This window comes from Schistocerca cancellata, chromosome 5 (assembly GCF_023864275.1).
Source record: "Schistocerca cancellata isolate TAMUIC-IGC-003103 chromosome 5, iqSchCanc2.1, whole genome shotgun sequence".
NCBI classification, from domain to species: domain Eukaryota; kingdom Metazoa; phylum Arthropoda; class Insecta; order Orthoptera; family Acrididae; genus Schistocerca; species Schistocerca cancellata.
In genome coordinates, this window is record NC_064630.1 from 253,135,148 (window position 1) to 253,159,527 (window position 24,380).

Below are 24,380 nucleotides of genomic sequence, written 5' to 3' on the forward strand. Positions count from 1 at the left end.
GATTCTTTCAAAGAATTGAATTCCAACGGTGCTTGTTCGTCCCAGTTCCAAATAGTATTTTTTTCCAGTGAGAGAACAAAGTTTTGGTGTAACAAGAATTTGCATATTCAGAAAACGACGGTAAAAATTTACGAGACCTAGAAAAATGCGGACTTGTCTTTTTGTGGATGGAACTGGAATGGCTCTGATTGCTTCTAACTTTTTAGGATCCGGCTGAATGCCTTCAGAAGAAATAATATGTCCCAAAAACTTCACCTTTATCCTACCGAATTCAGACTTTTCCAAGTTAACTGTAATTCCAGATTCTGCAAAAATACGTAACAAACTGTTGAGGATGCGATTATATTGTTCCCATGAAGCTTCTGCTATTAAAATATCATCCACATATAAGGTGATGTGACGTTTTAAGAACTCAGGTAGTATGGAATTTAGCCCGCGAATGAATGCTGCCGAAGAAATGTTTAAACCAAAAGGAAGTTTCCGAAACTGATAACAAACGCCGAAACAAAGGAAAGCTGTGTATTTTCTACATTCTGGATGAAGTTCGATCTGATAGAAGCTGGATCTGAGATCAATGGAAGATAACACTTTTACACCATTAAAATTTTGAAGAAGTTCTTCCAACGTTTGCGGCCTGTCTGTTTCAGGAATAATGATAGTATTGATTTGTCTCGAATCTAAGACAAGCCTGATCGATCCATTTTTCTTCTCAACAACATGTAACGGATTGTTGTATGAGCTTACTGCAGGCTCAATAATGCCCTCGTCAAGCATAGATTGTATTTCTGTTCTAACACGGTCCCTATAATGTGCTGGAATTACGTATAGTCTAACACAAAATTTAGTATGCTCACGAACACGAAATTGGTATTGAAATCCCTTGATTGTTCCTGTTTTGTGAGTAAAAACTGTGTAATGTGCTTGTAAAATCTCAAAAAGGTCCTGCCTATCAGTGTCATTACAATTCTCAATTGTTTGAATTTTATTCTGAATTAACTCATTTGTTTCAAATATGCCATCGATATCATCCCTGTCAGTACTTGCAGAGTGATTGTTAGTGTCTAGTTCCGTAGAAAATTCCGAACTGTTGTCTAACAGAAGGTAAAGCCGATTAATTTCCTCGTCATGGTTTGAGAGCCAGTCTTCAAATTTCAAAGCTATTGACTTACCTTCTTTCTCTAAACTTATTTCAGCATCGTGAAAGTTTAAGATTGCTTTGTATTCATTCAAAAAGTCTACTCCCAGTATAATTTCCGTCGACAATAATGGAACAATAAGAAAGTTCATAGAGAAGCTGTGGCTTTGACAAAAGAATTCTAAGTTGGTTTGTTGGCGTACATCTACACTTTTTCCAATGATTGCACCTTGTAATTTAATCTTACGTAACGGAAGTGTGGGCAATCGTTCGATTTGTTGCATTTGCTAAAAGCTGTTTCACTAATTACTGAAATGGGACTGCCAGAGTCAAGTACTGCCGTAAATTTTACGTCATTTACAGTAATGTGAATCACAGGATATGCAATGTTGTTATGTTTTACGTCGTGTTCCTGGAGTAAGATGTCCCTAATGTCTTCCATTTTTATGTAATTACTAGCTACGGTAGCTGCGTCGTCAGTTTCATAAGTATGTTTTGTGGCTGCCAGCGGTGTGAGTCATTGCCTATTGTCTCTTTGTTGGCGCGCGTCGTTATTGAGATTTGGAGACCTAACTTCTACAAATTCAACCGTGACGAGAGGGCCCTGCCCTGTTTAAATCCCGCCAGTTCTGATGCAATTCAGGTCTGTCGTTACGATCATATCGTCTGTCGTCATGTCGGTAGATTCCATAGTTTCTTTCTTGTCGGTCACGTGGTGGAGAATTTCTCCTGAGTCGTAACTGCACGCTGGACCGTTGCGTCTAAAGTTATTCTGTCTCCCTTGATAATAATTATTTTGGTTCCCATATTGTCTGTTTCTCTGATTGTCTCTGTGATAGTCATTACTGCGGAGAGGTGATCTTTCCCTGTAATTATTACTACTCTGCCAACGGTTGTCATACGGGTGGTGTCTGTTTTGGTCACGATTTACGTTATAAGAATAGCCTTGTCGTGTATTATTTCTGTCATCGCGGAATTGTGACAGATGTGACCTGTAATTGTTGTGCTCCTGTTTTCGCGTTCCGCGATTGTCAGTGTCAATTTCCAGTTCTTGTAACAGTCCCTGAAAAGCTTCAATGTCGTCTTTGCAACGTCCTGCTAAAATGATATGTCGTAAATGTTCAGGCAGTTTGATTAAGCAAATGCGGATGAGTTCTGAGGGGCTGTATGGGTTTGAAAGATACTGATTCTTATGCAACATGTCTTCAAAATATTTCATGAGACTGGAAAATTCAGATTGTTCGAAACGTTTCATCATTATCATGCTATGTTTTACTCAGTCTTGTGTAGCTTATGACCAATACGTTGAGAGGAAGGCATGGTAAAATTCTCCTTCACTGTGACAATCGTGAATGACCGATCGCATTCTTACAGCTGGTTCATTCTCCAAGTAGCCACACACAAATTCTAACCTGTGCTCCAATGACCAGTTGGGAGGAAAACAATGAGAAAATTGATGAAGCCATGCTTGTGGATGAATGTCGTTGTCAGAATTCTTAAATGTTTTGAATTTACGTGTAGTAATGAATAGCTTATAGTCGAAATCATCGTGTCGGCGAGTCGCACATCGCTCATTGTTACTTCGTTTCGGCGGTTCCATCTCAAAATCCAATGCGCCTTGCCAATTGCTTTCATAATTTCCGAAGTGTCCTGTGTTATTATTTTGTGGTTGTTCCGTATTTCTATGTCCCTATTCCCGTACTGGAGCGCGAGTGTCCTCTGAAATATGTAATTCTTGTATTACCTGCGTCAACTGATCTTGTACTTCCTGGATATCTCTTTTGTACTGTGTATTGATTTGATTCTGATTTTGTTTGAATTTCTTAATTTGTTCATACTCTTCTGTGTCAGTGAAGGCTATGGGTCTGGTGTCATTCAGATCATCATCTACCTTTGTAGATAAGTTAGTGACCTGATCCGAAAGTTCGTCTACTTTCTCTGATAGTGAACACATTTCCTCATTGTGTTTTTCTGAACCAAGTTTCAGAGTGTCCATTTGTGTTGAAATCGAATCTACTGTGTCCTTTAAGTTTTCCTGAGTTTTTGCAAGTTGCGTAACCGAATCGGTAGATGCAACTGAGACAATTTTAGCCCACAAGGTCTCATGATTTTCATGAACAATGGTTTGCAGTTCTTTTATGGCTGCTTCGTGATTCTGTAATGCATTTTCATGCCGCGAAAAAATAGGTTCTACATCTACATCCATACTCCGCAAGCCACCTGACGGTGTGTGGCGGTGTGAAAATGCTCACAAATTTGTGTTTTTACGTCATTACAGACTTTCTGACATTTCGATTCAATGTTATGTAACTCAGTAGTTAAATCTTCACGTGTTTGTTCAAGTGTGGTGTCTAACTTCCGAAGATTTTGTTCCATTGTGTCTAACTGTTGCTGTGTTTGTCTCTGGTGTTGTTCCATTGTGTCTAACTTTTGAAGCTTTTGCTGTGTTTGTCTCTGATTTTGTTCCATTGTATCTAACTTTTGAAGCTTTTGCTATGTTTGTGTCTGATTTTGTTCCATTGTGTCTAACTTTTGAAGCTTTGGTTCCATTGTGTCTAACTTTTGAAGCTTTTGTCCCATTTGTTGCATTAATTGTAATAACAATGCACTGGTGTCTGAAACATGTTCCTCAGTGCTTTTCGGCAGTGAATTTGCACCGGCAACATTCACATTTTGACAAGCGGAAAATGTGTCTTGACTCATTTGAGAAAACGGTGAGAACCCAAAACCTGAGTCTACAGTATTTGCAATATTGTGTTCTGTCATTCCCGATTCCTGAGGCGAGCTGTTGCCGACCGATCGATCGATAATGCTTTCCTGTTCACTATCTGTTTCACTGTCTACACCATTATTTGACGCCCGCTCCATTTCCCTATGCACAGTTACCAAATTACTACTTTGAATTTTAGTTAATTCATTACATGGTGGCGCTAACACACTGCTTTCGTCTTTACTGTCATTTCTCAGTTTACTTTGGAGCCTAGTATTACGTGTTTCACACGCCGTTATTGTCACAATATTTCACACGACAACACAGAAAAGCACAATTTGAAGAGCAAAAATAAGAGAACACATTAACATAGCACTGAAAATAATATCTCGTTAATTGCAAGCGCAGCTGCGAAATACTTGGTGCAAATCTACATGCATGCCACAACTGTTTTACTGTACAACAATGAAAGGCTGCAACTACAAAGGAGATTCTCTCTACAATTATGCGCTAGCAATAAACAAAATCTACACTAATTACACAAACTACAAGAAAAAAATCAGAAGATTCCAGTGAGGTATCCTCGGCTAAGGGTCGACATATGAAACGTCCCCTTAGAAAAATTTATACACGACTGTGCTTAAACTGACACACAATATTTTTAGCGCAACGCAATCTGACTATCAAAAATCTCTACAAAAGAATGGCCCTGACTAACATTAAACTATACCTTTCACAAATCACTTACCTCACAAAAATCTTCATTACTCGAACCACTGCAATACAGCGAGCGCCACTACTGCCAGCTAAATAAAAGATTCAAACTACGGAGGGCACTAACTACTGATAGGCATAGTTAGCAATTGAAAGATGTTAATAGAGAACAAACAATGTATTTACCTTAACAGTCATAATATATATAGCAGTTCATGACATCCAGTGTTACAAATTTCAAAACTCCGCCGTCTCTCTCCCCACATCCACCACTGCTGGCGGCTCACCTTCAACTGCGCAACGCTACGCGCTGTTCACGTCCAGCTGCCCAACACTACAATGGCAGACAACAATGCAAACTAGCCACAGACTGCACACAGCATAGCCAGTGATTTTCATACTGAGCGCTACGTAACGTTGCCAATAAGAAAGCATAAACAGCCTCCTTACAAAACATGTTATATATCAAATTTCGAGGTGTACTGTGGAAAGCAAAGGCCAGGTTCTAGGGATGTATCAAATAAACCCTACGATGTAGTTCACAGACTTTCCCAAGATATTCAACGTTCCAACAGGAACATTATAATGGACAGCTACTACACTAGTGTGCCCTCAGCTGATATCCTTCTTGACAAGGGATTGACTGTCATTGGTGCCCTCAAAGCCAACAAAAGACAAATCCCTCCCGAATTTATCTCAAAATCACGGGAAATCGGCTCAAGTCTTTATGGATTTCAGTACGACAAAACACTTGTTTCAATCCAGAACAAGCGAAGGGAATGAGTACTCCTTCTACCGACTATGCATGACCGCAAAAAGATACCGATGAAATGACGGGTAAACCAGTGGTCAACACTGATTGTAATTTCACCAAGGGAAGTAGCGATACAGTCGGTAAAATGTGCGTTGCTTACTCAACTGCACGGCAAATAAAGAGATGGCCTCTAAGGACTTCTTTCAGTTTTTTGGACCTGGCTGGCATAAATTCACAAGTGGTGTTTCTCTAAAATAACCCCAATCCACGATACGCCGTCGCGACTTTCTCAGTGAATTAGTGCTCGAATTTTTAGATGAGCATTTGAAAAGAAGGACTCAGAAGTGCACACTTCGAAAATATATCCGACTGTTTCTTGTAACATACCGCGAGCTACCCCAGCCAAAGCCGCGCGGGCTTAGCCGAGCGGTCTAGGCTCTGCAGTCATGGACTGTGCGGCTGGGGCCGGCGGAGGTTCGAGTCCTCCCTCGGGCATGGGTGTGTCTGTTTGTCCTCAGGATAATTTAGTAGTGTGTAAGCTTAGGGACTCATGACCTTAGCAGTTAAGTCCCATAAGATTTCCCACACACTTGAACATTTTTGAACCCCAACCAATTGCAGCCCCAGACGCTGCAAAAAGAAATGGGCCATATCATCTATGTGGAGGAAAAAAGTGCAATCGTACAACTATCACATGTAATGATTCTAAACAGTTTCTTTGTAAGAAACACTCACGACATATTGCAACGCGGAAAGATTGTAATAGGTTTGAAAATCCTGCATTCTAATGTTTTCTATTTATCTCGATTTTCAAGACAGAACCTTAGGAACCTACAAATTATGTTCAGACCGGTAGTGGTCTATTCAGTTACTGTATTCAGATAATGTTCTCAGCGTAAGCAGCTATCTACTATTTTACTTATCAAATTCTGGTTATATTTTATTATAGGTTTGATTTGTAATCGCGTGAAATTGGCTATATTGAAAAGGTGTACGTTCTTTCTTGCAAAAGGTTACGTTACCACGGACAACGAAATATACTTTTACTTTAGTTGCTTGCGTTTGATTTTTATAATTTATTGAGGAACGATTTCCAATTTACATTGAAAAACTACATTACATTGAAAGGCTGTAATATGCTCAAGAATCAACTATATAGTTCAGTTCGATATCGCGATCTGTTTCTAATGATTTTACCTACCTTACATCGAAAACAGGGCTGCTACATGAGCGGAAAAGCCGATTTTATGGAGGGAGCAGTCAGTGCCGCACGCCCCCGCTCCTGCGATTTTCATGGGCGCTACCATCGGAAGGTTAAGAAGTCTTCGGGCCACTCACATACCTGGGAACCTAATCTACATACTTGTACCTCGTCATGAGTCGCCTATGTGACACCTTGTCAAACGCTTTACGGAAATCAAGGAGTATGGAATTTGCCCTCTCCCTCCATCCATGGTTTTTTAGAATATAATGTGAGAAAAAGACGAGTTGAGTTTCGTACGAGCGATGCTGCCTACATCCGTGCTGATTCGCAGACAGAAGCTTTTCTCTCTCTATCCCAAGAACCAATATTCAGTGAATACTCTAGGAATGTATTAGAACCCTCCTTATGGATCGTTCTCTTACGGAAAGCGAAGACGAGATCAGAGTAATTAAACCGCGCACGTAGAAAGGTAAGCAGTTATTCTTCGCACGCTCCAGACATGTAGGAACGACAAGAAATTCTAATATGCGATATATGGGAACAGTTCTGTACCATGTGCTTATCATTGGTGTGCAGAATATGGATGTCAATGTAGATGTAGATGTCTCCGTAAACTACATTTACCAATGCCTTTCAATAAATGTTAGCATAATATTGTGTGTACGTGAAGCAGATAATTGGAAGTGTAAGGAGGAATCCCTCACAGATGTTCATACAAATAAACATATGTGGTTTACCTAATATCAAATGACCCATAAAATTTCGGTACTGTCAGAACTGTAAGTCGTGTATAACTAAAATTAGCTGAAATAGTATGCAACCAGACACCCCCCCCCCCCCCCCCCGATTCTTTGCAGAATCGAACTGCCACGTACAAAACAGCTTCAGACGTCTGATTACCTTACAAAGGGATTGATGTGTAAAACATTTGGCGTTAAGCACGTAAGCGAGAAAAAGTTTAGAAATGGTTTGCAGTTGTGCTTAAAGTCTGTTGGAAGTCGCTAAGTACTCTCATTATTAAACGCTGGAAGAATATCATCTGTGTCATTTTCTCTCCATTATAAGCAAAAACAAGGTTTTTACAAATATAAATGTTTATGACATCAAACTCCTGCCGGCCGGAGTGGCCGAGCGGTTCTAGGCGCTACAGTCTGGAACCGCGCGACCGCTACGGTCGCAGGTTCGAATCCTGCCTCGGGCATGAATGTGTGTGATGTCCTTAGGTTAGTTAGGTTTGAGTAGTTCTAGGTTCTAGGGGACTGATGACCTCAGAAGTTAAGTCCCATAGCGCTCAGAGCCATTTGAACCATTTGAATCAAACTCCTGAACTACAGGGTGGTTTTCTCTGCCTCGTGATGGCTGGGTGTTGTATGCTGTCCTTAGGTTAGTTAGGTTTAAGTAGTTCTAAGTTCTAGGGGACTGATGACCATAGATGTTAATTCCCATAGTGCTCAGAGCCATTTGAACCATTTTTTACAGGGTGGTCAGAAACAGTCCATAAAGCTTGTAAGGGTTTTGCAGGGTAGGCTGTGCTGAGAAATAATTATTAAGAAACAAATTCGATGCGTTGCACCGTTTCCGAGTTAATTAGTATTGAAGTAGGCCTATCAGGCAGTTGCGCACACTAATACAAATGGACCATCACATACAATTTGCGTCAGTTTTTCTTAGAGTAGATGATAGCGCACGACAGTGCTCATACTTTGTCTCGGATTCGATCCTTACTGCGGTCCGATGTCCAATTTTTGTGTTGCTCTGTTGTTCTGTTTTACAAATCAAAACGAAGAAACGACACAGAGCTACACCGTCCTTGGTGGGCAGTTTGAATTTGCGGTTCACTGGCCAGATTGGCTCACTTAAATAGTGATTAACTCGGAAACTTTACAACGTATCGATTTTTTTTCTTAACCATTCTTTCTTAGCGCAGCCTACCAAGCAACACCCTCACAAGCCTTTCACACTGTTTCCAACCATCCCGTATGGTCGTACAGTGACTTAATTTTGCAAGTACATTCAGTGATATATATGTAGATACTGTGTGCAATTTGTGTTTCGAAAAGAGTTAGTAGTAAAGAAGTTATAAATTAAAACGTCATGCCTGATGTTCAAGTTTTACTGATCGCCATTTTTAGCTGAAGCTAGCTTTTCACACATCTAAATGCTTACCGCGTCATATCTCCTGAACTATGTGTCGTAGAATGATATACTTTTTCAGGCACATTCAGTGGTATATGTGGATACTGTCTGCAACTACATTGCTAATGGAGTCGGTAGCAAAGACGTAATAAGCTAAATCGTCATTGCTGATACTGAAGTTTTACTGCTTGAACAGCGAAAATGTAGTAAGGATAATATTTTTTTCCTGTCATCATTTTGCCAGGGATTTCAGCAAGATAAGATTCCTTAAAGATTTGAAATTATATGCTAAATGTTTTTGGAAGTTGCTAAGTGCTGTCATTCTAAAATACTGGATGAATAAAGTCCGGATATTTGTACGTCGTCAGTTACACTGCCTGAAGACAAACACAGAGCTCTAACTGTAATGCTTGTCTTTCTGTGTTATACTTTTAATATTAGATTATACATCTTAATGATTGGATTATGACAGTATTTTAAATTTTTTTATTCGGTCGGTAATTACGTAGAATATTGAAAATCAAATTTTTGTTGTCCCTGTAAGCCGTTTAGACGGCCGCGCGGAGTGGCCGCGTGGTTAGAGGCACCATGCCACGGATTGCGCGGCCCCTCCCGCCGGAGGTTCGAGTCCTCCCTCAGGCATGGGTTTGTCTGTTGTTCTTAGTATAAGTTAGATTAAATAGTGTGTAAGTCTAGGGACCGACGATCTCAGCACTTTGGTCTCCTAGGAATTCACACATTTTTGAGCTGTTAGATAGTCAACCTTCAACTGGCGCTGGGTATAGGGTTGTGGGTTCCAGAATAGTAGCTTAACAATAGAGCGTGATCGGGTTAAACATATAATAAGTTGAGAAGAGATTAAGATATTTATTGGCGGTATGTTTCTACATGTATGGTAACTCAAAACGTTTTTTTAATTTATTTTTTTTTTTTTTTTTTTTTACAGTCCTAATACACCTCTATATGCCCACTACCAGCGCGGCATGACAGACATCTAATCTGTATTCTACTTTTCTCCAAGTGGTCTCTAGCATTACAGGCATAACATTTGCGATAGCTGCACGAAAGCGATGGCGCAAATCTGGTAGATCACGAACTGGTGTCCGACACACTTGATGCTGGATAAACGTCCACAGAAAAAAAAAGAAGTCAAGTGGCGTAATGTCTGTGCTTAACGGGGCCAAGCAATCGATGGACTACATCTCCCGGTCCAGCGATCTAGGAACTCGTGATGCAAAAAATGTCTCGCAATGTTCGCAAAATGGCATGGTGTGTCATCTTGTTGAAATATCACGTCAGTAGGAAGTTGTGACACAGAACAGAGCTCCGATCTGTCTATATTTTCATCCATTTTTACCAGAATTCTCTCTACGAATGCTTTCCATCGTGGTCTGCTCTCAGGTTTGATTTTGTGACGAAGCTGCAGTTTGTACGCCCGTAGGCGCAACTTTTTATGGAAGACATCGTGTACATGCACACAAGGTAACTGTAACTGCCTACCTGCTTGTCGGATTGACTTAATGACGGCTCCGCTGGAAGGACGTACGAATTAACTCAACGGCACCCCCTGGAATTGCATGCTTGGCGTTGTGACCTGACATCGAAAGCAAACTCCCAGTTTCTCGAAGCGCTTTGTCCCATTTCTTAATAATTACATAAATGTTAATATCGTCAGACGCGGTACCAGCTGCAGCAAGCAAACGCAGGAACATTTTGAGTTACTATACTTGTAGAAGCAAACCACCGATACATATCTCAGCTACATCTCGAGTTATTAGATTTTACATTTTTATATGTTTATCCAGACACTCTGAATAGATTTTACGATGTGAGCCAAAGGCATGGCAGTCTGTTGCAATCGCTCCGTTAGGGATCATGTACGCAGTCCAGCTGTGTACTCGTAGAGCTGAAAATCCTTCCAGCACCCCCTGCGGGTTCGGGGGTTAGAATAGGCCCGCAGTATTCCCGCCTGTCGTTAGAGGCGACTAAAAGGAGTCCATCCCTCTCAAGGGGGTAGTTAGCGCCTGCGTCCGGAGACGGACGGTTTCACGACCTATAATTGTGGTCTTTTTGGTTTTTCACTTCTCGTTTCTTCCTTCCTTTGGTTGGTTCCTTTCTTTGTTCTTCTCCATCTCACTGTCTTCTTTACTCTTTCCCTTGCCTTCTTCTCCTTGCCTTCTTCTCCTTGCCTTCTTCTCCTTGCCTTCTTCTCCTTGCCTTCTTATCCTTGCCTTCTTCTCCTTGCCTTCATCTCCTTGCCTTCTTCTCCTTGCCTTCTCTGGTCTCCGCCTCGGCGTTTGAGACAGTCTGTCCTCTCTCTCTTCCTTTTCCTCTTCTTCCTTCCTCCCTGTGCGCGCCTGAAGGCCGACCCACGCGTTCGCACGCGTAGCCGGTGACGGGGTAACGTGTAATTCCCCGCCCTGGGTAGACAAGTAAGGCACGCACGTACCCCCTGGTAAAGGCCAGGCCCAGGGAGGGGTGATTGCCAGAGCTGATACCTTCTGACCATGCCGATTGGTCCCTCTGTCTGTTTCTCGGGAGGTGTGACCTGAGGTGTAAACATTCACCTAAGGCGGGAGTGCCCTCTGAGAGGGTCCCCATATGGAAGGAGCGCGCCATCGGAGACGCTGGCAGTCATGGGGGATTCCTCCGCAATGGATTTCTCTTCTTCTCTCTCGACTTCTGCCACAAACGGAAACATGACCAGCCACCAGTGACACCGCCTGCCCCACAGTTCCTCGTCGTTTCTCGATCTGAGGACGGAAAGGATTTTTCCTCTGTCAACCCTTTCGTTATCCAGAAGGGCGTCGATGCCATAGCCGGTACTGTTAAGTCTTGTACAAGGTTGCGTAATGGTACCTTGCTACTAGAAACTGAGAGCGCCTTTCAGGCACAGAAACTGCTTCGAGCCACACTCCTGTACACGTTCCCTGTCCGGGTGGAGGCTCACCGAACTTTGAATTCGTCTCGTGGTGTGGTCTATACTAGATCTCTTGACGGATTGACTGACGAGGAGATTCAATCTTTCCTCGCTGAGCAGGGCGTGACGGCTGTCCATAGGGTCATGAAAAAGGTCAACAATGACCTTGTACCGACCCGGACACTTTTCTTGACCTTTGATAGTGTTCAGCTGCCATCGCGCATCAAAGCGGGCTACGAGGTTATTTCTGTTCGCCCCTATGTCCCGAAACCTACGCGCTGCTACCAGTGTCAGCGTTTCAATCACACTCGCCAGTCTTGTTCCAATGCGGCTAAATGTGTCACTTGTGGCAGGGATGCCCATGAGGGTGACTGTCCACCTCCGTCTCCTCGTTGTGTGAACTGTCAGGGTGACCATGCAGCGTCCTCCCGCGACTGTCCCATCTATAAGGAAGAACGATGTATCCAAGAAATTCGGGTCAAAGAGAAACTGTCCACCTCGGCTGCTCGCAAGCTATTTGCTAGTAGGAAGCCCACGCTGCTCCCAGCGGGTAAATACAGTACTGTCCTCGCCTCTCCTCGGACTACCAGGGAGGTGGCAATCCAGACATGCGATCTGACCTTCAGCACCACGGTCGTCCGTTCGGCCAGTGCTAAGATCGCGCGGTCGACGTCTCATCTTCCTCCCATCACCCCACAGACACAAGCCCCTTCATCAGCTTCTGCTAAGACGAAGACCCAGAAGTCAGATGCACGGGCCTTCAAGAAGGAACCGTCCCGTGCAGACTTCCTACGTACCTCGACCTCCCAGCCATCGCCCAGTACTTCCACCAAACGACCTTCCAAGAAGGCTCATAGGAAGCACAGTTCTCCTTCTCCGCCACGGCGCATTTCTTTTCCTGCGCCACCCAGCAGTTGCCGCCCCAGGCCGTCATCCGTTTCGCCTGGCCGCATCGCTGGTAGCCGAACATCTGGCCGTTCACCAGCGGAGGAAGCTCCCCCTCCCGGCCATCTTACCAAGATGGCCGATGAACCTATAGAACCAATGGACGATGACTGTCCGCCTACTGATAGCGGCGGCAGTGCTCGCTCGAAGCCAGGCCCTCAGCGGCCTTCGAGGTGACCCCTTCTTTGATCTTCCTTTTCTTCTTACGATGGCACTTATTCACTGGAATATTCGCAGCATTCGCTCCAACCGAGAGGACTTGCAGTTGCTGCTCCGCTTGCACCGTCCGCTCGTCGTAGCCCTCCAGGAAACGAAGCTACGCCCATGCGATCAAATTGCCTTGGCACACTACACCTCTGTGCGTTTTGACCGACCCCCTGTGGTAGGTATTCCGGCTCATGGAGGGGTTATGTTGCTGGTCCGGGATGATATTTACTACGATCCCATCACATTGCACACCGGCCTGCAGGCAGTTGCCATCCGAATTACTCTCCCCACTTTTACATTTTCCATTTGTACCGTTTACACTCCATCGTCGTCTGCCGTTACCAGGGCAGACATGATGCAAATTATTGCCCAGCTACTTGCACCATTTTGGTTAACTGGAGACTTCAATGCCCACCATCCCCTTTGGGGCTCTCCAGCATCCTGCCCGAGGGGCTCCCTGTTAGCAGACCATTTCAACCAGCTCAATCTTGACTGCCTCAATACTGGCGCCCCTACTTTTCTTTCGGACACATCTCACACCTATTCCCATTTAGACCTCTCTATATGTACTACCCAACTTGTACGCCGGTTTGAGTGGTATGCACTTTCTGATACATATTCGAGCGACCACTTCCCGTGTGTTATCCGTCTCCTGCAGCATACCCCCTCTCCGTGCTCATCTAGTTGGAACATCTTCAAAGCAGACTGGGGGCTCTTCTCTTCCAGGGCGACCTTTCAGGATCAAACCTTCACAAGCTGCGATCGTCAGGTCGCACACCTCACGGAAGTCATTCTCACTGCTGCTGAATATTCCATCCCTCACCCTACTTCTTCTCCACGTCGCGTACCGGTCCCCTGGTGGACCGCGGCATGTAGAGACGCTTTACGTGCTCGTCGACGTGCTTTACGCACCTTTAAACGCCACCCTACAGTGGCGAATTGTATCAATTATAAACGATTACGTGCACAGTGTCGTCGTATTATTAAAGAAAGCAAGAAAGCCAGCTGGGCTGCTTTCACAAACACCTTCAACAGTTTTACTCCTTCTTCTGTTGTCTGGGGTAGCCTGCGCCGGCTATCTGGCACTAAGGTCCACTCACCAGTTTCTGGCTTGACGGTCGCGAATGACGTCCTTGTGGCCCCTGAGGATGTCTCCAATGCCTTCGGCCGCTTTTTCGCAGAGGTTTCGAGCTCCGCTCATTACCACCCTGCCTTCCTCCCCCGAAAACAGGCAGAGGAGGCTAGGCCACCTAACTTCCGCTCCTCGAATCGTGAAAGTTATAATGCCCCATTCACCATGCGGGAACTCGAAAACGCACTTGCCCGGTCACGGTCCTCCGCTCCAGGGCCTGATTCTATTCATATTCAGATGCTGAAGAACCTTTCTCCTGCGGGTAAAGGTTTCCTTCTTCGTACTTACAATCGCACCTGGATTGAGGGACATGTTCCCGCATGCTGGCGCGAGTCTATTGTTGTCCCGATTCCTAAGCCGGGGAAGGACAAACACTTGCCTTCCAGTTATCGACCCATCTCGCTTACCAGCTGTGTCTGTAAAGTGATGGAGCGAATGGTTAACTCTCGTTTGGTTTGGCTGCTCGAGTCTCGCCGCCTACTTACCAATGTACAATGTGGATTTCGTAGGCGCCGCTCTGCTGTTGACCATCTGGTTACCTTGTCGACCTTCATTATGAATAACTTCTTGCGGAAGCGCCCGACCGCAGCTGTGTTCTTTGATTTGGAGAAGGCTTACGACACCCGTTGGAGAGCGGGCATTCTTCGCACCATGCATACATGGGGCCTTCGCGGTCGCCTCTCACTTTTTATTCGTTCCTCTTTAATGGATCGACAGTTCAGGGTACGTGTGGGTTCTGTCCTGTCAGACACCTTTCGCCAGGAGAATGGGGTGCCACAGGGCTCAGTTTTGAGCGTCGCTCTCTTCGCCATAGCGATCAATCCCATAATGGATTGCCTCCTAGCTGATGTATCAGGCTCCCTTTTCGTGGACGATTTTACCATCTATTGCAGCGCGCAGCGTACATGTTTCCTGGAGCGCTGTCTTCAGCGTTCTCTTGACCGTCTTTACTCCTGGAGTGTCGCCAATGGCTTCCGTTTTTCTGCCGAGAAGACGGTCTGTATTAACTTCTGGCGCTACAAAGAGTTTCTCCCACCGTCCTTACGACTCGGTCCCGTTGCTCTCCCATTCGTGGAGACAACAAAATTTTTAGGTCTTACATTTGACAGGAAACTTAGCTGGTCTCCACATGTGTCATATTTGGCTGCCCGTAGTACCCGTTCTCTAGATGTCCTCCGTGTTCTCAGTGGTATGTCGTGGGGAGCGGATCGAACCGTCCTACTTCGTCTATATCGGTCGATCGTCCGCTCCAAGTTGGATTATGGGAGCTTCGTATACTCCTCTGCACGGCCATCCATCTTACGCCGCCTCAACTCCATACAACATCGGGGTTTACGTCTTGCGATCGGAGCGTTTTATACTAGTCCCGTCGAGAGTCTTCATGCTGACGCTGGTGAATTTCCACTCACCTACCGGCGCGATATACTGCTTTGTCGGTATGCCTGTCGGCTACTGTCAATGCCCGACCACCCGTCTTATCGTTCCTTTTTTGACGACTCTCTCGACCGTCAATACGGGTTGTATGTCTCTGCGCTGCTACCCCCTGGAGTTCGCTTTCGTCGCCTCCTTCAACACTTTAATTTTTCACTCCCTGCAACCTTTCGAGTGGGCGAGAGCCACACGCCACCTTGGGTCCAGGCTCAGGTTCGCGTTCACCTTGACCTCAGCTCGCTCCCAAAGGAGGTTACTCCCGGTTCGGTCTACCACTCCCGTTTTGTCGAACTTCGTTCGAAATTCATTAATATGACCTTCATTTATACAGATGGGTCTAAGACCAATGACGGGGTCGGGTGTTCTTTTATTGTCGGGGCACAAAGTTTCAAATACCGGCTCCATGGCCATTGTTCGGTCTTCACAGCTGAGCTCTTTGCACTCTACCAGGCTGTTCTTTACATCTGCCGCCACCGACATTCTGCTTATGTCATCTGCTCCGATTCCCTGAGCGCCATCCAGAGCCTCAGTGATCCGTATCCGGTTCACCCTTTCGTATACCGGATCCAACGCTCTCTTCAGCAGCTGGTGGACGTCGGTTCTCCAGTTAGCTTTATGTGGGTTCCTGGCCATGTCGGTATCCCTGGGAACGAAGCTGCAGATGCCGCGGCCAAGGCTGCGGTCCTCCAGCCTCGGACAGCTTCTTGTTGTGTCCCTTCGTCAGATTGTAGCAGGGTCATTTGTCGGCGCATTTTATCGCTGTGGCATGCCGATTGGGCTGCACTTACGGACAACAAGCTTCGGGCCTTGAAACCTCTTCCCGCGGCTTGGACGTCCTCCTCCCGCCCTTCTCGGCGGGAGGAGGTCGTTTTGGCCCGGTTACGAATTGGACACTGCCGGTTCAGCCTTCGCCACCTGCTGACGGCTGCGCCGGCGCCGTTCTGCCCATGTGGGCAATTGCTGACGGTCCGCCACGTTTTAACGTCCTGTCCGGATTTTAACACACTGCGTCTTGATCTTGGCCTGCCATGTAGTCTAGATGCCATTTTAGCGGATGACCCACGAGCAGCTGCTGGCGTTCTTCGTTTTATCAACTTGACCAACCTCTCTAAGGACATTTGATTATGCTGTTTTTTTTTTTTTTTTTTTTTTTTAATCCTATGCCTGTCAGTCTGTCTTTTATCGTGTTTTCCCTTTTAGTTGCTGTTTTAAACTTGTGCCTCGCGGTGCATTCCTAACCTAGTCTGGGCGCTAATGACCATTGAAGTTGTGCGCCCTAAAACCACAAAAAAAAATCCTTCCAGCGAGCCTGAACCTCTCTGTTGCAGGGCCGGCGCCGAACGCTTACGGGCTGCCGCCGCTGGTGGGCTACGACAACCATGACGTCACCAAACATCGGATGCCCGCATACACCATGCGGAAGGCGCTGAAGAGGGCGGTGTGGCGCCTGGGCCCAGGGCCGAAGTACGCCTTCCAGAGGAACCTCACACGCTACGGACCCAACGGCACGCCGCAGTACTCCATGGCCAAGAAGATACGCCCACTGCGTGAGTACAGGCTGTGTTCGCTGTCGAGTAATCTTCACAAGATAGACTTGCTTCTGTACACCAGGAATATGATTTTGTGGGATGAGCTTAGGAAGCAGCTGCGCGATCTTTGGCATGTTGCTTCAAGTACTGTGATTAAGTAAGTGTCAAATTAATGAGCAGAAACACTTGTTACACGAAATTTCTGGGTAAATGACAGATGTTGGTAACTTACTGCCCGCATACTCCGGTGTAGATTATTACAGTCATATTTGAGATGCATTCAGTGTATATCAGCGCATGCGTGGCGTACTCTTAAGTTGCTGTGCAAGCGTTACCTCAGTGTCTGCTTTAAGTCTGAGTTTTGCTCTGAGGGCCCTCTGTGGTCGAAGCTCGCCTTATCAATACCAGGTCTCTCTTCTTCGTTCAGTAAAACAGCAGATATACTTCGTTTGCACAGAACACCAAGTTTTACTCTACCAGGATTCCATGTGACATCCAACAGGAAATGACCATCCTGACTGGTCATGTTCTCTGACAGTGGTCTCTCCACTGATTCCTTGGTTATGATCTCCAAAAACTACTATGTTTAGGTCACAGTTGTCGTTTCTTGACAGTCAATCGAATGACCAGCAGAAATGGTGTTCAGCACTAACGGATCTGCTGGCTTGGATGAGGCTAGTACACTGCTGGTGCTCCACAACGCTATCCTGAAAAGTGCGGTTGTTTAGCCTTGTACGGGGTGAGGCAGTTAAAGCAACCCATCCCAAATACGAGGTGCATTCAAGTTCTAAGGCCTCCGATTTTTTTTCTCCAGACTGGAAAGAGATAGAAACATGCGCATTGTTTTAAAATGAGGCCGCGTTCATTGTCAATACGTCCCAGAGATGGCAGCACCGTACGGCAGATGGAATTTTACCGCCAGCGGCGAGAATGAGAACTGTTTTAAATACTTAAAATGGCGACGTTTTCCTTACTTGAACAGCGTGCAATCATTCGTTTTCTGAATTTGCGTGGTGTGAAACCAATTGAAACTCATCGACAGTTGAAGGAGACATGTGGTGATGGAGTTATGGATGTGTCGAAAGTGCGTTCGTGGGCGCGACAGTTTAATGAAGGCAGAACATCGTGTGACAACAAACCGAAACAACCTCGGGCTCGCACAAGCCGGTCTGACGACATGATCGAGAAAGTGGAGAGAATTGTTTTGGGGGATCGCGGAACGACTGTTGAACATATCGCCTCAGGAGTTGGCATTTCTGTGGGTTCTGTGCACACAATCCTGCATGATGACCTGAAAATGCGAAAAGTGTCATCCAGGTGTGTGCCACGAATGCTGACAGACGACCGCATTGCTGCCCGTGTGGCATGTTGCCAAGCAATGTTGACGCGCAACGACAGCACGAATGGGACTTTCTTTTCGTCGGTTGTGACAATGGATGAGACGTGGATGCCATTTTTCAATCCAGAAACAAAGCGCCAGTCAGCTCAATGGAAGCACACAGATTCACCGCCACCAAAAAAATTTCGGGTAACCGCCAGTGCTGAAAAAATGATGGTGTCCATGTTCTGGGACAGCGAGGGCGTAATCCTTACCCATTGCGTTCCAAAGGGCACTACGGTAACAGGTGCATCCTACGAAAATGTTTTGAAGAACAAATTCCTTCCTGCACTGCAACAAAAACGTCCGGGAAGGGCTGCGCGTGTGCTGTTTCACCAAGACAACGCACCCGCACATCGAGCTAACGTTACGCAACAGTTTCTTCGTGATAACAACTTTGAAGTGATTCCTCATGCTGCCTACTCACCTGACCTGGCTCCTAGTGACTTTTGGCTTTTTCCAACAATGAAAGACACTCTCCGTGGCCGCACATTCACCAGCCGTGCTGCTATTGCCTCAGCGATTTTCCAGTGGTCAAAACAGACTCCTAAAGAAGCCTTCGCCGCTGCCATGGAATCATGGCGTCAGCGTTGTGAAAAATGTGTACGTCTGCAGGGCGATTACGTCGAGAAGTAACGCCAGTTTCATCGATTTCGGGTGAGTAGTTAATTAGAAAAAAAATCGGAGGCCTTAGAACTTGAATGCACCTCGTATATGCAGAACGCGAAAATAGAGATTCGGTTTTAGATAAGTGATACCGGAGAATGTCGAAATTTTCTGATGTACAAATGTACTTTTTAACGTTTATAGCGGTTGTGCAGGAACGGCTCTGTTGGGAGCGGCTAAGGCGGTGGGTGAACGTGTTAAAAGAAATTATTCTGACACCTTTTTTTTAAATGAGGCCATTTATTGCAGGAAAACCAACAGATGCGAATTCAAATGGACAACATGAGTCAGGCCTGGGGAGGCGAGGGTGACCCAAGATGTAGTGGTGGGCGAAACATAGTTCACAGTAAACTTAGGCGAAGTTAAAGAAAAGTGGTCTGTGCCATTCGGACAAGTCTGGATGTGTGGCAACTACAGAAACAAAGTCCCTGTCGCCGCAGCACCGGGAAGAGAAGATGTTCACAGCTACAGGGCGCGCGCCAGAGAGACGGATGGCAGGCTACCTCCAGCATGGCCACGTGGCTTCCTCCGCCCTGATTGGTCCGGAGCCAAGAAAATCACGGGGGCAGCATGGAAAAATCTGAAGCGTGGCCTGGTCAGCTTCACCTAAGTAGCGTTACCTCATCAGCAGCCTGCCGGAGTGGCTGAGCGGTTCTAGGCGCTTCAGTCTGGAACCGCGCAACCGCTACGGTCGCAGGTTCGAATCCTGCCTCGGGCATGGATATGTGAGGTTTAATTAGTTCTACGTTCTAGGGGACTGATGACCTCAGATGTTAAGTCCCATAGTGCTCAGAGCCATTTTTGAACCTCATCAGCACACAAGGAAGGCGCGTGATCGCTATTGCCCCCCTCGGTGCTGACTTGCTGCTGCCAGACCATTGGACGAGAAAATTACAGGCATCTGAAGCTACCAGCTAATGCTTGACTGTAACAAGAAAATGAAATAAACCTTTTGAAAGAAAATAGAGATAGAATCCCCTACTATCTGCCTCAACCTTACACGGCCGAATAATGACACCTACTTTGTGTCTTCATAGTAGAGCCCCCGAGGAGGACTTCGATGATATAACATGTGTGGCTGTTGGTGAAATAGTAAGACCGTAACAGCACCGCAGACCATTCTCCACCGAAGGAGAAGAGGTCACACAAAAATATTCCATGCTGTACAAAATGTAACAAAAACGGAACTCAGGTATGGTTTGTGTGTTTACCTGTGTCCTTGTAGCCCAATGGTCTGTGCTCTGCTGTGTAGCATCAGACAGGTCTCTTCACAGACTTACACAATGTTACCACAAACAGGAAAGTGAATAAGGTTTTTGTTTATGGTGAATGTTGCCAAACTGTGGACCAGCGCTGCAGATGCATAATGAATGTTTCCTTATCGTGTCAAGTCCTCATGATCTGTCCTTGCAAACATTATAAAAATTGAAGGAAGTGGACACGTAAGAAATCAAATACATCAATGAAAAGGAACACAGACCACTTTAGTCGCATTTGGGCACTGAAGTAAGTCAATGCCCAAATGCAACTAAAATCATTCAAAACCTTCGAATAAGTACACTCCTGGAAATTGAAATAAGAACACCGTGAATTCATTGTCCCAGGAAGGGGAAACTTTATTGACACATTCCTGGGGTCAGATACATCACATGATCACACTGACAGAACCACAGGCACATAGACACAGGCAACAGAGCATGCACAATGTCGGCACTAGTACAGTGTATATCCACCTTTCGCAGCAATGCAGGCTGCTATTCTCCCATGGAGACGATCATAGAGATGCTGGATGTAGTCCTGTGGAACGGCTTGCCATGCCATTTCCACCTGGCGCCTCAGTTGGACCAGCGTTCGTGCTGGACGTGCAGACCGCGTGAGACGACGCTTCATCCAGTCCCAAACATGCTCAATGGGGGACAGATCCGGAGATCTTGCTGGCCAGGGTAGTTGACTTACACCTTCTAGAGCACGTTGGGTGGCACGGGATACATGCGGACGTGCATTGTCCTGTTGGAACAGCAAGTTCCCTTGCCGGTCTAGGAATGGTAGAACGATGGGTTCGATGACGGTTTGGATGTACCGTGCACTATTCAGTGTCCCCTCGACGATCACCAGTGGTGTACGGCCAGTGTAGGAGATCGCTCCCCACACCATGATGCCGGGTGTTGGCCCAGTGTGCCTCGGTCGTATGCAGTCCTGATCATGGCGCTCACCTGCACGGCGCCAAACACGCATACGACCATCATTGGCACCAAGGCAGAAGCGACTCTCATCGCTGAAGACGACACGTCTCCATTCGTCCCTCCATTCACGCCTGTCGCGACACCACTGGAGGCGGGCTGCACGATGTTGGGGCGTGAGCGGAAGACGGCCTAACGGTGTGCGGGACCGTAGCCCAGCTTCATGGAGACGGTTGCGAATGGTCCTCGCCGATACCCCAGGAGCAACAGTGTCCCTAATTTGCTGGGAAGTGGCGGTGCGGTCCCCTACGGCACTGCGTAGGATCCTACGGTCTTGGCGTGCATCCGTGCGTCGCTGCGGTCCGGTCCCAGGTCGACGGGCACGTGCACCTTCCGCCGACCACTGGCGACAACATCGATGTACTGTGGAGTCCTCACGCCCCACGTGTTGAGCAATTCGGCGGTACGTCCACCCGGCCTCCCGCATGCCCACTATACGCCCTCGCTCAAAGTCCATCAACTGCACATACGGTTCACGTCCACGCTGTCGCGGCATGCTACCAGTGTTAAAGACTGCGATGGAGCTCCGTATGCCACGGCAAACTGGCTGGCACTGACGGCGGCGGTGCACAAATGCTGCGCAGCTAGCGCCATTCGACGGCCAACACCGCGGCTCCTGGTGTGCCCGCTGTGCCGTGCGTGTGATCATTGCTTGTACAGCCCTCTCGCAGTGTCCGGAGCAAGTATGGTGGGTCTGACACACCGGTGTCAATGTGTTCTTTTTTCCATTTCCAGGAGTGTAGATTACTTGTTTAAGGATAGGCCTCAGTAGGTTCCAGAGTCTGCAGAAGTGCAGTTCTTTTTTTGTTAGCACACAAGTCGCGGTGTCAAGTGTATCTTCTTTTTTTTTTGTTTGTAGTTCCCTTCCCTGTTCAGTGGAGAAAAGAAAAAGTGTAGCGTCTTTGGGGGAGGGGGGGGGGGAAATAAAACCCTCATTGAGTCGCCTTTTTTAACATTGTTCGTTCCCTTCTCACGACAATTGGACAGACTGATGTAGGACCTAGAAAAAGAAATACGATTAAGGAAACCGCTCGCGTTAAGCGTGAAAATCGCACGGAGTGGCCGCGCGGTTTTAGGCGCCATGTCACGGGTTGCGCGGCCCCTTCCGGCGGAGGTTGGGGTCCTCCCTCGGGTATGGGTGTGTGTGTTGTTCTTAGCGTAAGTTAGTTTAAGTAGTGTGTAAGTCTAGGGACCGATGACCTCAGCAGTTTGGTCCCTTAGGAACTGACACACATTTGAACATTTTTAAGCGTGAGATCCGGGTTCGAGGTCCGTTGAAGCACAAATTTTCACCTGTTACCACTGAATTATTTCAATGGCCAAATTTTGTTAAAGTCGTTGAAAACCTTTGAATAACTGGTGAATAACGTCGGAAGTTCCATGAGGATTACTGCGGATGATGCTGTTGTGTGCAGAGAAGTCTTGGCGCTAGAAAATTGTAGCGAAATATAGGAAGACCTGCAGAGGACTGACACTTGTTGCGTGGATTGGCAGCTGAATCTAAACATAAATAGGCAGAAAGATCCACAACAGTATGATGACACGATTGCAGAACAATCACTGGAGGCCGGCCGGTGTGGCCGTGCGGTTCTAAGCGCTTCAGTTTGGAACCGCGTGACCGCTACGGTCGCAGGTTCGAATCCTGCCTCGGGCATGGATGTGTGTGATGTCCTTAGGTTAGTTAGGTTTAAGTAGTTCTAAGTTCTAGGGGACTGATGACCACAGATATTAAGTCCCATAGTGCTCAGAGTCATTTGAACCATTTGCCAATCTCTGGAAGCAGTCACATCCATAAAATGTATAGGATTTCAATAGGTTAGAAATAACAGCCAACCGGTTGTAAAATACGGGTTTATTAAACCTTGACCATGGTTTCGACGAGTTTAAAACCGTCTTCTTCAGAAAATATTGTACGTAAAATCACATTATCTATATCTAACGTGCGAATCGTTGACTCTGTCCAGACATGTCACCCGTTTAATCACCATGTAAAATACGTTATATAAATGGAGTATCCGACTACTGTAGGGCTTTGTCCCAAAAATTTTTTTTTAAATGTTACGTACTTCACGCTGGATACAACAACATATATTATTCCACTTGAAAGACTTGTATAAAACTGACATTTAAATATAAAACATGGCATCGGATCCTATAGAGCGTAAATAAGTCCCGTTCAGAGCCAGTGACATGCCTTCTGAAGAAAACGGTTTTAAAACAGTTGAAACTATGGGCAAGGTTTACTAAACCCGTATTTTGTAACTAGTTGGCTGTTTATTCTAATCCATTGAAGCTCTTGCATGCACAGTAGCCGAAGCGCAGCCACGTTCAAAATCTTGATACCTAGCACTATGCGTACGTAGCAGTTTGGAGTGTAAGGACCCCATAAAAATAACAGCAGGTAAGGCAGATACCATACAGATTCATGAGAAGACTCCTCAGTAAATGCTGTCCAACCACAAAGGAGGTAGCTTACAGAACACTAGTTCAACTAATACAATATTGCTCGTCAGTATGGGATCCGTACCAGATAGGACTAATATAGGAAATAGAGAAGAGAAGACGAACAGCAGCGGGTTTCATTACGGGTTCATTCAATAAGCGAAAGCGTCACGGAGATGCTCAGCCAACTGGAGTACCAGCCCTGCAAGAGACGAGCTCTGCGTGGAGTGCATTGCTGTTAAAGTCTGCGAGAGCGTACTTTGCTAGAAGAGACAACCAACATCCTTCTACGTATATCTTGCAAAAAGACCATGAAGGTAAGATTAGGGAGATTCGAGATCACGCGGGCATTACCGCTAACCATTCGCTTCTGGAATAGGAAAAGGGGAAGTGATAGTGGTGCACAAAATACCTTCCATCACACACTTTCAGGTGACTTTCAGAGTACAGAAGTAGCTGCAGAAGCACATTTAGTAACAGACAATCCCCGTGTCACTACGAGACGTCTTAAATGTGAGAGTGTAATCACTCAAATACGTGTTCCGAAAATACTATTATCCAACACAACCCATTCTTTCCACATTTCACTCCACCAACTATTCAAGGCAACTACTTTCGGAATTGGTTACATTTCTCCGAATGGTGTCAAAGAAAACTATGAAGTAATTCGGCCTTTCTATGCAAGAGTTTGTTTTTGGATGGAGCATCGTTTACATATCATGGGCAAATCAGTCTTCACAATTGTGCTACAGGACGATTGAAAATCCTCGTTAGTCGATGAAGGGTGGTACAAGATGTTAAAGCACCGCATCGCTCTTCCTTATTTTACTGATGGTA

The 24,380-nt window shown here is 46.0% G+C and overlaps 1 protein-coding gene across 1 annotated transcript in view; it reads left to right on the forward strand.

The window, feature by feature from the left end:
• LOC126188473 (outer dense fiber protein 3-like) overlaps positions 1-24,380 on the forward strand; it is a 51,576-nt gene that overhangs the window by 15,606 nt on the left and 11,590 nt on the right. Inside the window, exon 2 of the mRNA XM_049930077.1 lies at positions 16,617-16,835. Within this exon, the coding sequence (XP_049786034.1) occupies positions 16,617-16,835 (219 nt within the window). The remainder of the gene's footprint in view (positions 1-16,616; positions 16,836-24,380) is intronic.